Below are 12,425 nucleotides of genomic sequence, written 5' to 3' on the forward strand. Positions count from 1 at the left end.
CTTTATATATTTTGAATATTAGCCTTTTGTCAGATGTAGGGTTGGTGAAGATCTTTTTCTAATCCCCAAAAGGTTGCCATTTTGTTCTGTTGAGATTTTCAGTTTCATGAGGTCCCATTTATTATTGATCTTAGAGCCTAAGCTGTTGGTGTTCTGTTCAGGAATTTGTCTCCTATGCAAATGAGTTCAAGGCTCTTTCCCACATTCTCTTCTAATAGATTTAATGTATCTGGTTTTATGTTGAAGTTTTTGATTCACTTGGACTTAAATTTTGTACAGGGTGATAAATATGGATCTATTTGCATTCTTCTACATGTAGGTATTCAATTAGACCAGCGCCATTTGTTGAAGATGTGTTCTTCTTTCCATTGTATAGTTTGGGCCTCTTTGTCAAAAATCAAGTGTCCATAGATGTATGGGTTTATTTCTGGGTCTTTGGTTAGATTCCATTGATCGGTCAGTCTGTTTCTATGCCAATACAATTCAGTTTTTTATTACTATTGCTCTGTGGTACAGCTTGAGAGCAGGGAGGGAGGCACAGTATTATTTTAGCTATTCTGGTTTTTTTTCCATATGAAGTTGAAAATTGTTATTTCAAGGTCTATAAAGAATTGTGTTAGTATTTTGATGGGAATTGCATTGAATCTGTAGGTTGCTTTCGGTAAGATGGCTGTTTTTACTATGTTAATCATACTGATCTATGAGCATGGGATATCTTTCCATTTCTTTTTTCAGAGACTTGAAGTTCTTGTCACACATGTCTTTCACTTGCTTGATTAAAGCTACACCATGATACTTTATATTATTTGTGCTATTTTGAAGGCTGTTGTTTACCTAATTTCTTTCTCAGCCCATTTATCATTTGTATACAAGAGGACAACTGACTTTTTAAAACTAATTTTGTATCCAGCCACTTTGATGAATGTGCTTATCAGCTGTAGGAGTTCTCTGGTAGAATTTTTGTGTCAATTATGTATCGTATAATATCATCTGCGAATAGGGATGCTTTGACTTCTTTCTTTCCAATTTGTATCCCTTGAACTTCTTCAGTTGTCTTATTGCTCTAGCTAGAATTTCAAACACTATATTAAAAAGATGTGGGAAAAAATGAGTAGCCTTGTCTTGTGCCTGATTTTAGTGGAATTGCTTTGATTTTCTCTCCATTTGACTTGATGTTGGCTATTGGCTCGCTGTATATAGCCTTGTTTAGGTATGTTTAGGTATGGGCCTTGTATCCCTGATCTCTCCAAGACTTTTATTATGAAGAGGTGTTGAATTTTTTCAAAGGCTTTTTCTGCATCTCATAAGATGATCATGTGATTCTTTTTTTCTTTCCGTTTGTTTCTATAGTGGATTTCATTGATGGATATTCATATGTTGAACCATCCCTGCATCCCTAGGATGAAGCCTGCTTGATCATGGTGGATGATGTATTTGTTGTGGTCTTGGATTAGGTTTGTGAGTATTTTATTGCGTATTTTTGTGGCAATGTTCATGAAGGAAATTGATCTGAAATTTTTTCTTCTTCAGTCATTGTGTAGTTTAGATATCAGAGTGACTGTAGCCTCATGGAATGAGTATAATGTTCCTTCTGTTTCTATTTTGTGGAATAGTTTGAGAAATATTGGTATTAGCTTTTTTTAAAAAGTCTCGTAGAGTTCTATGCTAAAACCATGTGGTCCTGGGATGATGATGATGATGATGATGATGATGATGATGATGATGATCATGATGATGATCATGATGATGATGTTGTTGTTGTTAAGAGACTTTTGATGACTGATTCTATTTCCTTAGGGGTCATAGGATTGTTTAATCTGTTTAATCTGATTTTGATTTAACTTTGGTAAGTGAAATCTATCAAGAAAATCATCTATTTCCTTTAGATTTTCCAATTTTGTGGAATACAGGCTTTTGGAGTAAGACTTAATGATTCTGTAGATTTCTTCAATGTCTGTTAGTATGTCCCCCTTTTTATTTCCAATTTTGTTAATTTGGATACTGTCTCTCTGCCTTTTAGTTAGTTTGGCTAGGGGTTTGTCAATCTTGTTGATTTTCTCAAAGAACCAGCTCTTGGTTTCATTGATTCTTTGTATTGTTCTCTTTGTTTCTGTTATTGAGTTCAGCCCTAAGTTTATTTCCTGCCTCCTCATGGGTGTGTTTGCTTCTTTTTTTCCTGAGCTTTCAGCTGTGCATTTAAATTGCTAGTATGGGATCTTCTAATGTCCTTATAAAGGCACTTAGTGCTATGAACTTTTCCCTGCGCACTGCTTTCATTGTATCTCATAAGTTTGTGTATGTTGTGCCTTCATTTTCATTGAATTCTAGAAAGTCTTTAATTTCTTTATTTCTTCTCTGACACAGTGATCATTAAATAGAGAGTTGTTCAGTTTCCACAAGTTTTTAGGGTTTCTCTTGTATGTGTGTGGTATGTGTGCTTCCCTCTTTTGATTTTGCTGATGTAGAGTTATTAATTTCCTGTGTTTTTCTTGGATGTAGTTAGCCTCTTGGGTTGGCATTTTCCTTTAGTATCATCTGTAGGGCTAGATTTGTAAATAGATATTGTTTAAATTTGTTTTTGTCATGGAATATCTTATTTTCTCCGTGTATGGTGATTTAAAGTTTTGCTGGGTGTAGTAGTTCAGGCTGACATCTGTGGTATCTGAGTGTCTTTAAGATATGTCCCTTGGATGGAGATGCCTGGTGGCACTCAGAGGAAAGATAATAGGTCACCAAGGAGAGACTGGATACCATATGAGCATATACAGGGGGAGGAGGTCCCCCTCAGACACAGACATAGGGAAGGGGAGGGGAGTAGGGGAGAAGTGGGAGGAAGGAAGGAATGGGAGGATACATGGGATGGGCTAACAACTGAGATGTAATATGAATAAATTAATTTTAAAAAATAAATAAAAATAATGAGAAAAAAACAAACAACAACAACAACAAAAGACAAGTGAATTTTCTAATAACAGAAATTGTCTTTGTATCTTAGATTTTGCAAAAGCCATTTCACCCCATGAGCAAATGAATAATAAATTTACTTCTTATTAAAAAAAAAAAGATATCTGCCTAGGCCCTTCTGGCTTTTAGAGTCTCTGTTGAAAACTCAGGTGTAATTCTGATAAGTCTGCTTTTATAAGTGGCTTGGCCTTTTGCCCTTGCAGCTTTTAACATTCTTTCTTTGCTCTCTACATTTAGTGTTTTGATTATTATGTGGTGGGAGTATTTTCTTTTCTAGTCAAATCTATTTGTTGTTCTGTAAGCTTCTTTTTCTTTTTCTTTAGGTTGGGGAAATTTCCTTCTATGATTTTATTGAAAATACTGTAAAAGCCTTGGAGCTTGGTGTCTTCTTCTCCATATACCTGTTTGTTTGTTTGTTTGTGTTTGGAGACAGGATTTCTCTGTGTAGCCTTGGCTGTCGTAGACTCACTTTATAGACCAGGCTGGCCTTGAGCTCACAGCGATCCGGCTGCCTCTGGCTCCCGAGTGCTGGGATTAAAGGCGTGCGCCACCACGCTTCTATTCTTTTATTCTTCGGTTTGGTCTTTTCATAATGTCCCAGATTTCTTGGATATCTTTGTGTCAAGAACTTTTTAGATTTAGCACTTTCTCTGACTGCTTTATCGATTTCTTCAATTGTATCTTCCACACCCGAGATTCTCTCTTCCATCTGTGTTCTGTTGGTGATGCTTGTGCCTCTGGTTCCCATTCACTTTCCTAGGTCCTCCATCTCCAGGATTTCCTCAGAGTGTGTTTTCTCTACTGCTTCTATTTCCATTTCAGGCCTTAGACAGTTTTATTCATGTCCTTCACTTGTTTCATTGTATTTTCCTATATTTCATTAAAGGGTTTATTCATTTCCTGTTTTAAGGCCTCTATAATCTTTATTAGGTTGGATTTAAGGTTGTCTTCTTTAGCTTCAGCTGTACCAGGATGTCCAGGGCTTGCTGTAGTAGGACAGCTGTGTTCCAGTGATGTCGTATTGCCATAGCTCTTATTAATTGTGTTCTTATGCTGGCTTTTAGCCATCTGGTTGTCCCTGGTATTGGCTGGATGTTCCTGATGCTGACAGAAATCCTCAGGGAGGCAGGAAGAGCCTAGGCCTAAGAGTGGAGCTCAGAGACTAGCAGACTGCTCACTTCTGCTGGCTGGGTGTTCCAGGGGACCTGCAGGCTTGGGTCGTCCTCTGCTGGCTGTGTCCCAAGTGGACAGAAAGAAGGCTGGGAAGGCTCTAATGTTGTTGTTCCTAGGGACCCACAGACCTGGATGATCCTGGGGCTGGCAGGCCTCCTTCAGAGAGGAGATTATGCTGCTGTGAAAGCTGTGTCTCCTGGAAGGCAGGAGAAAACCTGGGCAGGCTCTTACCCAGCTCTTTCTGGGACCAGCAGGCCTCCTCCAGAGGAAAGGTTTTAGAGCCAATTCCAAGTTCTATGAAATAGTTTTGAGGGACAAATTCAATTGCTGTTAGTTTCCTCTGTCCCCAGGGTACATTTCACTGCCCTTTGGCTCAGTGATCTAGTAAAGATGGCTTTATAAAGGCCTGGCTTTGTTCTCCCTTTTCTCTCCTCTCACTCAACCTCGGTCTACTCTATAAACAAGGGAAGTACAGGCTTTAGGTGACTTCTCTCCTCTCTTCCCTTTTCTCTTCCTTCTGTCTAAATAACACAGAGTCTCTTGACTCTAAGTAACCTGTAGAAAAGGACCACTGCTATCCTTTCATTAGATAAAAACAGGAAACTAGTTTGCTGCAGCATTCATAGATCACAAGTGACTGATGCCAGTTTCATTCTGAACGGTTCTCTGTGTGTCCTGAAGAGTACCGCAACGATCCCCACAAGCCAAGCCCCTCACTCAGTCACTAACTCCAGAGAACCGCGTGTGGTTCCGGTTTCTCTTCCAGACGGAAACACACCTCTCCAGCAGACCCCACACATCATCTGGTGACCAGAGGACTCGGCTGTCTGCCCCGTTTGCCTACAAGTCACCACCATGTAAAGGGGGCTGGTCCAACAGTTTAACTGTGCTCCTGGCTGTGACTGCTGTTTACTTGCAGGACCGTGATGAAGTCAGGCTCAGAGCTGGTGAAAGCCGGGCTGCGAGCATTCTTTGAAAATGCAGCAGAAGACTTAGAGAAGACCTCAGAAAACCTGAAGCTGGGGAAGTTTACCCATTCCAGAACGCAGATCAAAGGTGTTTCTCAGAATATTAACTACACCACAGTGGCTCTGCTTCCCATCCTGACATCCATCTTTGAGCACATCGCTCAGCATCAGTTTGGGGTGGATCTACTCTGTGAGTCCTACTGCTGTTTGTCATCAATGTCTATGCACTGGCCACAGACAGATGTGAGACCCACTCACTTATGTTGACCTCGAGAGCAGAGCAGAAAGACAGATGTCCCATACTTTTTTTAGATTAAAAATAATAATAATGATGATGATGATGAATCAACAGACTCCTGAAAAGGAAGAAATCCTTTAATTTGACTATAGAACATTTCATCTTTCTCCAATTTCATTCTGAACCAGTTTCCCACCTGCTCTTCCAGCTACCAGCTATTGTGCTTCTGTTTAATTTTAAAAGGTTATCAGAGCAATACTCCTCAGAAGTACTCTGCTACCAGGGTTTCCAGACACAGAGCTCCGTGTTAAGAAACCTTAATTATTCATTAGTGCCAGGAGCAAAGGAAAGAGGTTATCATCTCATTTATTTTCAACTTTCAGTTGGCTTTATTTTGCTTTGTACTTAACAGCATGTCCAACCCCACGCCCCAGCCCCACCATGTTCATGTTCTGTCACCGAGCTTCAGTACTGCTTAAATACTGCCATTTGGTTTAACTTAACCAGTTGTCAATAGCTTGGGCTATATCTTCCATTAGTTAGTCCCATTAGGTACACATTTTATGTCATGGAAACAAGGCACGGTCTTGGTTGGAAAATAAAGCATTAAATTAGTTCTGCTTTTGTTGAAGTAATCCTAGCCATGGTATGAGGTCTAGACGTGTTCGGGCATATTGTCTGCTGACAGAACTCTTGGTGTTCCTTCAGAACTCCCTTCCCTTAGAAAAATAGGGAAGACCATAATACAATTTAGTTAGATTTTTTTTAATACAGAAGAAATGTTTAGATCAGCCAATGCAAGAACTCCTCCCTCTACCTCTTTCCCTTTCTCCTTCTCCCTCTCTACTCCTCCCTCTTTTTTCTTTCCCTCCCCTCCCTCTCTCCCTCTCTCTTCTTCTTCTCTTCCTTCCTTCCTTCCTCCCTTTCTGAATAAAGCATGGCAATCATATGGACCCTCTTAAAAATGGTCAAATGTGACATAGACGTTTCAAGTTCTAGTCATGCTTTGATCCAAAGAAAGACAATATTATCCTTGGTAAAATTTGAATGTAATTAGCTTCCTTTATTGGGTAAATGACCTGTTAATATGGAAGCTCCATTGGCCGAATGTTTCCTTTCTCCAAAAAGCTTTGTGGCCTTCAGCAGGAGCTCTGCCAATGACCTGGGCAACTTAGATGGAACACATTTTCCTATCAGTGTTTCCCAGCAACTAGTAAAATAGTATCTGGTTTGAAGAGGATTTCACATGTGTACAGAGACAGGGAGGAGGGGAAATAGAGAGGGGTCCACTGCTTTTGACTGATGCTTACCTTAATTTTTTTCTTCATGGGCTTTTCCATATGTTGGAGATGGAGCTGAGATTGATATGTGGTTATGGCATTTCTTCTCTATTTCAGTGAGTGACGTGCAGATTTCATGCTACCACATTCTGTGCAGCCTCTATTCCCTTGGGACTGGGAAAAATATCTACGTTGAAAGGTAACTACTTTTTGCTTATTTGTTGTTGTTGTTGTTGTTGTTTTGTTTTGTTTTTTGTTGTTTTTTTGTTTTTTGTTTTTTTTTAGTAAAAACACTTTGGGTCAGAAAAATGTTGTGGGGGTGAGAATGCCAACACCTTCTGCCTAAACATGAGCTGACCGTGGACAACAGTAAACATGCTAACAAGGACCTGGGATGTGAGCAGGGTACACGGGCTTCCCTGGGAAGAGAGCACGCCCACACTGACTGGTTATCCAACACCAAAGGGTCAGCCCTGAACACTTACACACAAGTAACATTATGCAGACAGAGCACTGACAAGTTGTAGTTATACTTGGGAATATGTGTGTTTGCATGTGTGTGTGTGTGTGTGTAAAACAACAACTAATTTTTTTTTAAAAAGAGGCCATGAATTTGAAAGAGAGCAAGGAGGAATATGTGGAAGAACTTAAAGCAAAGAAAGAATATGTGGAATGCACATATAAAATTCTTAAGGATCAATAAAATGTTATGTTAAAAAAATTTTATGCCCTCTTAACATCTGTTATTCAGTCCAGCAAAACCCAAATATTCACTGGTCAGAAGTGGTAGCTTTATAGCTGTTAGGAAAAACTGTGGCCATGTAAAGAGTTGTAATGAGGTTATTCAGATGGAAGATAGATGTGGAGAAAGCTGCTGAATATATATGGCGACATGAGCTATAAAACCCTGCAAAATAATGTGCTAGTAGAAGAAAAAAAAAAGTTGAAGGCGTGTCTACTTCCTTCCCAGGGCTTCTGAATGGCTTCCAGAGATGCTGTGGTTAAAGCTAGCGGAGCCACTTGGGGGACCTAAGGCAGTTGCTTTAGTGTTTAATGAGTCTCTGAGTGACACACCCTTGGACCTTTGCCATCCTCAGCTGTCAGATTAGCCACAGTTTCAAGTAATGCACAGTTCAGAGCTGGGAAAGCTTGATAATCTTGAATCTGAACAAGCTTGTTTGTAGAGGCGTACGGTTCCAGCTTTGCCTCTATACCTGGCCTGTGGCAATGGAAGCCTTAATAACCCCTAGCTTTTCAGAGTCAGATACCATGTGTTGTGTTGTTCTATTTAAATCCAAGAGTAAAATTCAGAAGGATAAAAACTCCAGGCTTAGCCTTATCCTTGAGGGACTGGTTCTTTTATTCTCTTTCAAATGAGCTAGCGTGAAAGAATTTGATCTGTTTTTAAGTGATTTAATCTTAACACTCCTGGGATCTACTTATCATATACCTACACATGAAGCTTGTATCAAACACCCTAAAATCTGGCCCCCATTTCATAATGAAATATGCATATATTAAAATTGTGTCACTAAAGCATGGCGAGAATTTAAGAACTGAATTTAGTGGATTAAAATCTGGTTCAGGGATGAATTAAAAACCAGTCTATTCCATCACAGTCTTGGCTTTCAGATGGCTTATAGGCCTCAAGAAACTAGCTGAAGATCTAATAATTAAATTTGCTTTATAATTATGCCTTTACATTTGCCTAGCTTTCCTTACTATTTTACATAAAAGATGACAAAATACTTTTGTCATCAACAGTTAATTTTCAGGGGCGGGGACTGTCAAGACAGGATTTTTGTGTAGTCCTGTTGTCGCGGAACTCATTTTGTAGACCAGGCTGACCTAGAACTCAAGAGATCTGCCTGCTTCTGCCTCCGAGTGATGGGAGTAAAGGTGTGCACCACCACTGCCTGGCTTATTGGATCCCTGGAACTGGATGTTTGTGAACCCCACCAAGTGGGTGGTTGGAATCAAACCCAGGACCTCTAGAAGAACAACCAGTGTTGTTAACCACTAAGCCATCGCTCCAGCCTAGAGATAAAATTTTAAACATTTATTTTTAACCAAACAAATAGAATCAATAAAAAGATTTTCCCAGTTAACACAGAATTTCACCTAGAGGTAATATCTCAAAGAGACAGAAGGTGCAAGAGAGAGAGACAGAGACAGAGACAGAGACAGAGAGACACAGAGAGACAGAGACAGAGACAGAGAGAGACAGAGAGAGCATGCACATGCACACCAAGGAACCTTATATAATTTTTGTACAGTTTGTGTATTCTCCTTTTGAAAAAAAAAGTAAACAAAAGGTCAATTCTGAAATGTCAGACCAGAAATACTTGTTCATCTAGGGCTTTTGTACTTGGTTCACATCCATTGCAGTTCTCACTCAGCTATAGAACTGGGAATGTTAATGTTTGTAGTTTTTTTTTTTTAATTTTGTGTCTGTATAAGACTAGCAACCGAGGATTAAATTAAAGAGATTCAACAACTGAAACACCTAGTGACTTAGAATACTAGAACTGCTGGCACAGTTAATGATTTTCCTTTTTTTTTTTTTCTTTTTTTTTTCTTTTTTTTTTTTTATTATTACTTTATCCTTGTTACATCTCAATGGTTATCCCGTCCCTTGTATCCTCCCATTCTTCCCTCCCTCCCATTTTCCCCTTATTCCTCTCCCCTATGACTGTGACTGAGGGGGACTACCTCCCCTTGTATACCCTCATAGGGTATCAAGTCTCTTCTTGGTAACCTGCTGTCCTTCCTCTGAGTGCCACCAGGTCTCCCCCTCCAGGGGACATAGTCAAATGTGAGGCACCAGAGTACGTGAGAAAGTCAGACCCCACTCTCCACTCAACTTTGGAGAATGTTAATGATTTTCATCTGTCTATTTTCTTTACGTTTTGATTGGGAAAGGCATGTTAATTCACAAAACAAAACCCAATAGTACAGAGGTGTATAAAGTTAAATAAGTCTGCCATTTTCTTTACCCTATTCAACATCCCATCTGGGGCCCCTTCTCAGAGAAGCCACTAGCTTCAGTTGAGTATGTAGCAGTCTTGATGATTTCTCTGCATATACATTTTCAGGCATGTGAGATCATAATAGAGCTTTGCAGCTTTGTCATATTGGATAAAAACAAAGATTTGATTTCTTTAATTTAAAATTCATTCTTCCAAAATATATTATTTAGTATACTACATATATTAAGTTTCCACTTTAAAAAATGAGCATATTGTATACACTGAAATTCCAACCAACTTCCTGTCTCATTTTCTATTTTACTATAAAAATTCATTGCAGTTTTTCCATTTTGTTCTATCCCTCACATTTCCCACTTTAGTTTGTGCCCATGTCATTTAGCACATCATCCACACTTTTGAACAAGGAATTTTCTGTTCTTAATTTTCTTGTACTTAGATTTATCTTTTGACAGTCTGGACTCATCGTGGGATCGTCCCTTCTGTTAGAGTCCTGAGGTATTCCAGAGTCTCTGGGTATAATATCCTTGCTGGGCTTTGTCGTCGTCATTTTCTCTCAAATACATAGAGAAGATGAGTCCACTCACACATGACTTTACAGAGAGAGCAGGGAGCTGGCTGTTCATGGCCTTCCTTAGAGTTAAAGCTCATTCACTGCCCCATGGTGTGACTGCCCCAGGACTGGCTGCTCTATTTAACCCTCTCCACTTTACTCTTCACTTCTGGAAATTTTGCTTTATGGGAATTTTTTTTTCCTTTTCTGTGGTTTGTGTTAGCTTTCTATTACAGTAAGAAACCCTTCCCGAAGCACTGGCTTCCACTCCTAGCAAGAGTAATGGCTAGCCCAGATGAGAAGTGGGTGAAACTCTTCCCAGTGCAGTCAGGGATTTCTCATCCTCTGGAGAACTTAGGTCTGCAGCTATAAAACAAGTTGTTTCTCATCCTTTCATGCCACTGCACCTCTAGGAGTTTCTCCGAGTTGGGAATATGGATGACAGGAATGCCAGGCACATATCGTTCTCAGCGTCATCTCTTATTCTGCATGATGGAAATGCCCCATGTACACATTGTGCACCAGGCCTTCTATGGCCTTCACACACTGTTGCTCACTATTTCAAGGAACTTCTAACTCCTATAATTACCTCCAAAGACTTCTTCACACTCTTCTAATTCTGGGTAGTATGGATTTTTTTGGGTTTTTTTTTGCTTTTATTGTTGCAGTTGCCATTGCTATTATTGTTGGGTTTTTAATCAATCTATTTGTTTGATGCATATGAGTGTTTGTCTGAGTGTATGTCTGTGCAACATGTGTGTGCCTGGTTCCCCAGGAGGTCAGAGGATGTCACATGCCCTAGAACTGAGGTTACACATGGTTATCAGCTGCCATATGGGTGATGACAATCAAATCCTGGTCCTCTCAAGGAGCAGTCAGTGCTCTTAACTGGTAGGTCATCTGTAAGGCCTTCTAGAGAATTTTAATTTCTGCACCCTCACTTGGTTTGATTGTTACTCTGTGGTTTGGGGTTATAATACGTATTATAATTTCAGCGTAGATCCAAATTTCTTTTTAATTTCTTTCCTAAATTTTTAGTTTTGCGGAAAAACATATAATAAAAACAGCATTTCTCTACATTTGTATAAATTGATAACATGACAGCTCCATAGTATGGTTAAGGGGAAAGTTTCCATTGTGGGTATGAGAGAGACAGACAGAGCAGTCAGAGACATCTGGAAAAGTCCACAGCAGATAGAGAAAGTAGTAGACTGAACATGGCCAGCATACTGAACCTGACCATGAGTAAAGCAGGAGCAGAACATAGAGATAGTGAGAGAAATATAGAAAGAGGACGAACAAGACAGGAAGACAAAGAGTGTGGACAAAAGAGGGAACACAGCCAAAGTGGCGGTGTTACAAGGAGAGTGTGTAGCTGGGAACAGGGAAGCCATGAGAAGTCTAGGATAGGCGAGGATGTGAAAAGAGCTAAGAAAGGCTGAGATGACAGCATGGACTTTGAAACATGTGTGTACCAGGTCCTTATGATACTGAGTGAGCCCAGAGGCCACAGAACATCATCTGTCTCTTCTGCCAGTGGGAAGGGAAATAGATCCTTTGGGTAGAGTGGAACCAGCTTCGCACATTCCTGAGAAATGTTGGCTTTTATCTAACCACCAGGATTTGGGAAGTGGAATTTCCTTTGGACCCTACAACTTTTAACTAAATTTTTCTTGACAAAAGAACATGTGTTGCATTGCAGAGGTATCACTGAGTACTTGGCCCAGCTCCACCTGGCATGTGACTTGCAGTTAGAAAAGACTCAGTCACCTTAGTGATGGGATTGACTGTGAAAAGAAGCCAACAAAGCAGAATGAAGATGTTTCTTTTGGAATAGTTTCTAGTTAAAGTAATATTGAGAATTACATAAATCGGTGAAGTTTTCAGATACTAAATTTCAAAAAGTAAATGCTTTGTTTATTTGACCATGCAAGAATCTTGATTCTATAATAAGGAAATTTTAAAAATAGGTTTAAAGAAGTTTCAGGAAAGATTTTCCAGAAAACCAACTTTGGAACTTCATCTTGTTAATCTATAATCTCAGTTTTATTTTTAATGAACACTATTTTTCCCTTTACATGTTAAATGCTTGTTCCTCCCATCCTCTTGGCTTCCACTGACCAGTCATTTCTGATTAGACATCACACATATCTAAACCACTAAGTTTATTAATATTGCTATTTAGGATTGTGTCCTACCCCCACCCCCATTTTTTCCCTGCCCCAGTTGTGTTTTCTACTCTGCTAATGCTGTTTCCTTTCC

At 39.5% G+C, this 12,425-nt stretch overlaps 1 protein-coding gene across 1 annotated transcript in view; it reads left to right on the forward strand.

Moving 5' to 3' along the window:
- RYR3 (ryanodine receptor 3) overlaps positions 1-12,425 on the forward strand; it is a 529,413-nt gene that overhangs the window by 430,942 nt on the left and 86,046 nt on the right. The window contains exons 64-65 of the mRNA XM_084776329.1: positions 5,057-5,295; positions 6,741-6,822. Coding sequence (XP_084632455.1) covers positions 5,057-5,295; positions 6,741-6,822 — 321 coding nt within the window. The remainder of the gene's footprint in view (positions 1-5,056; positions 5,296-6,740; positions 6,823-12,425) is intronic.

Source organism: Acomys minous (assembly GCF_964271855.1).
Source record: "Acomys minous genome assembly, chromosome: 3".
NCBI classification, from domain to species: domain Eukaryota; kingdom Metazoa; phylum Chordata; class Mammalia; order Rodentia; family Muridae; genus Acomys; species Acomys minous.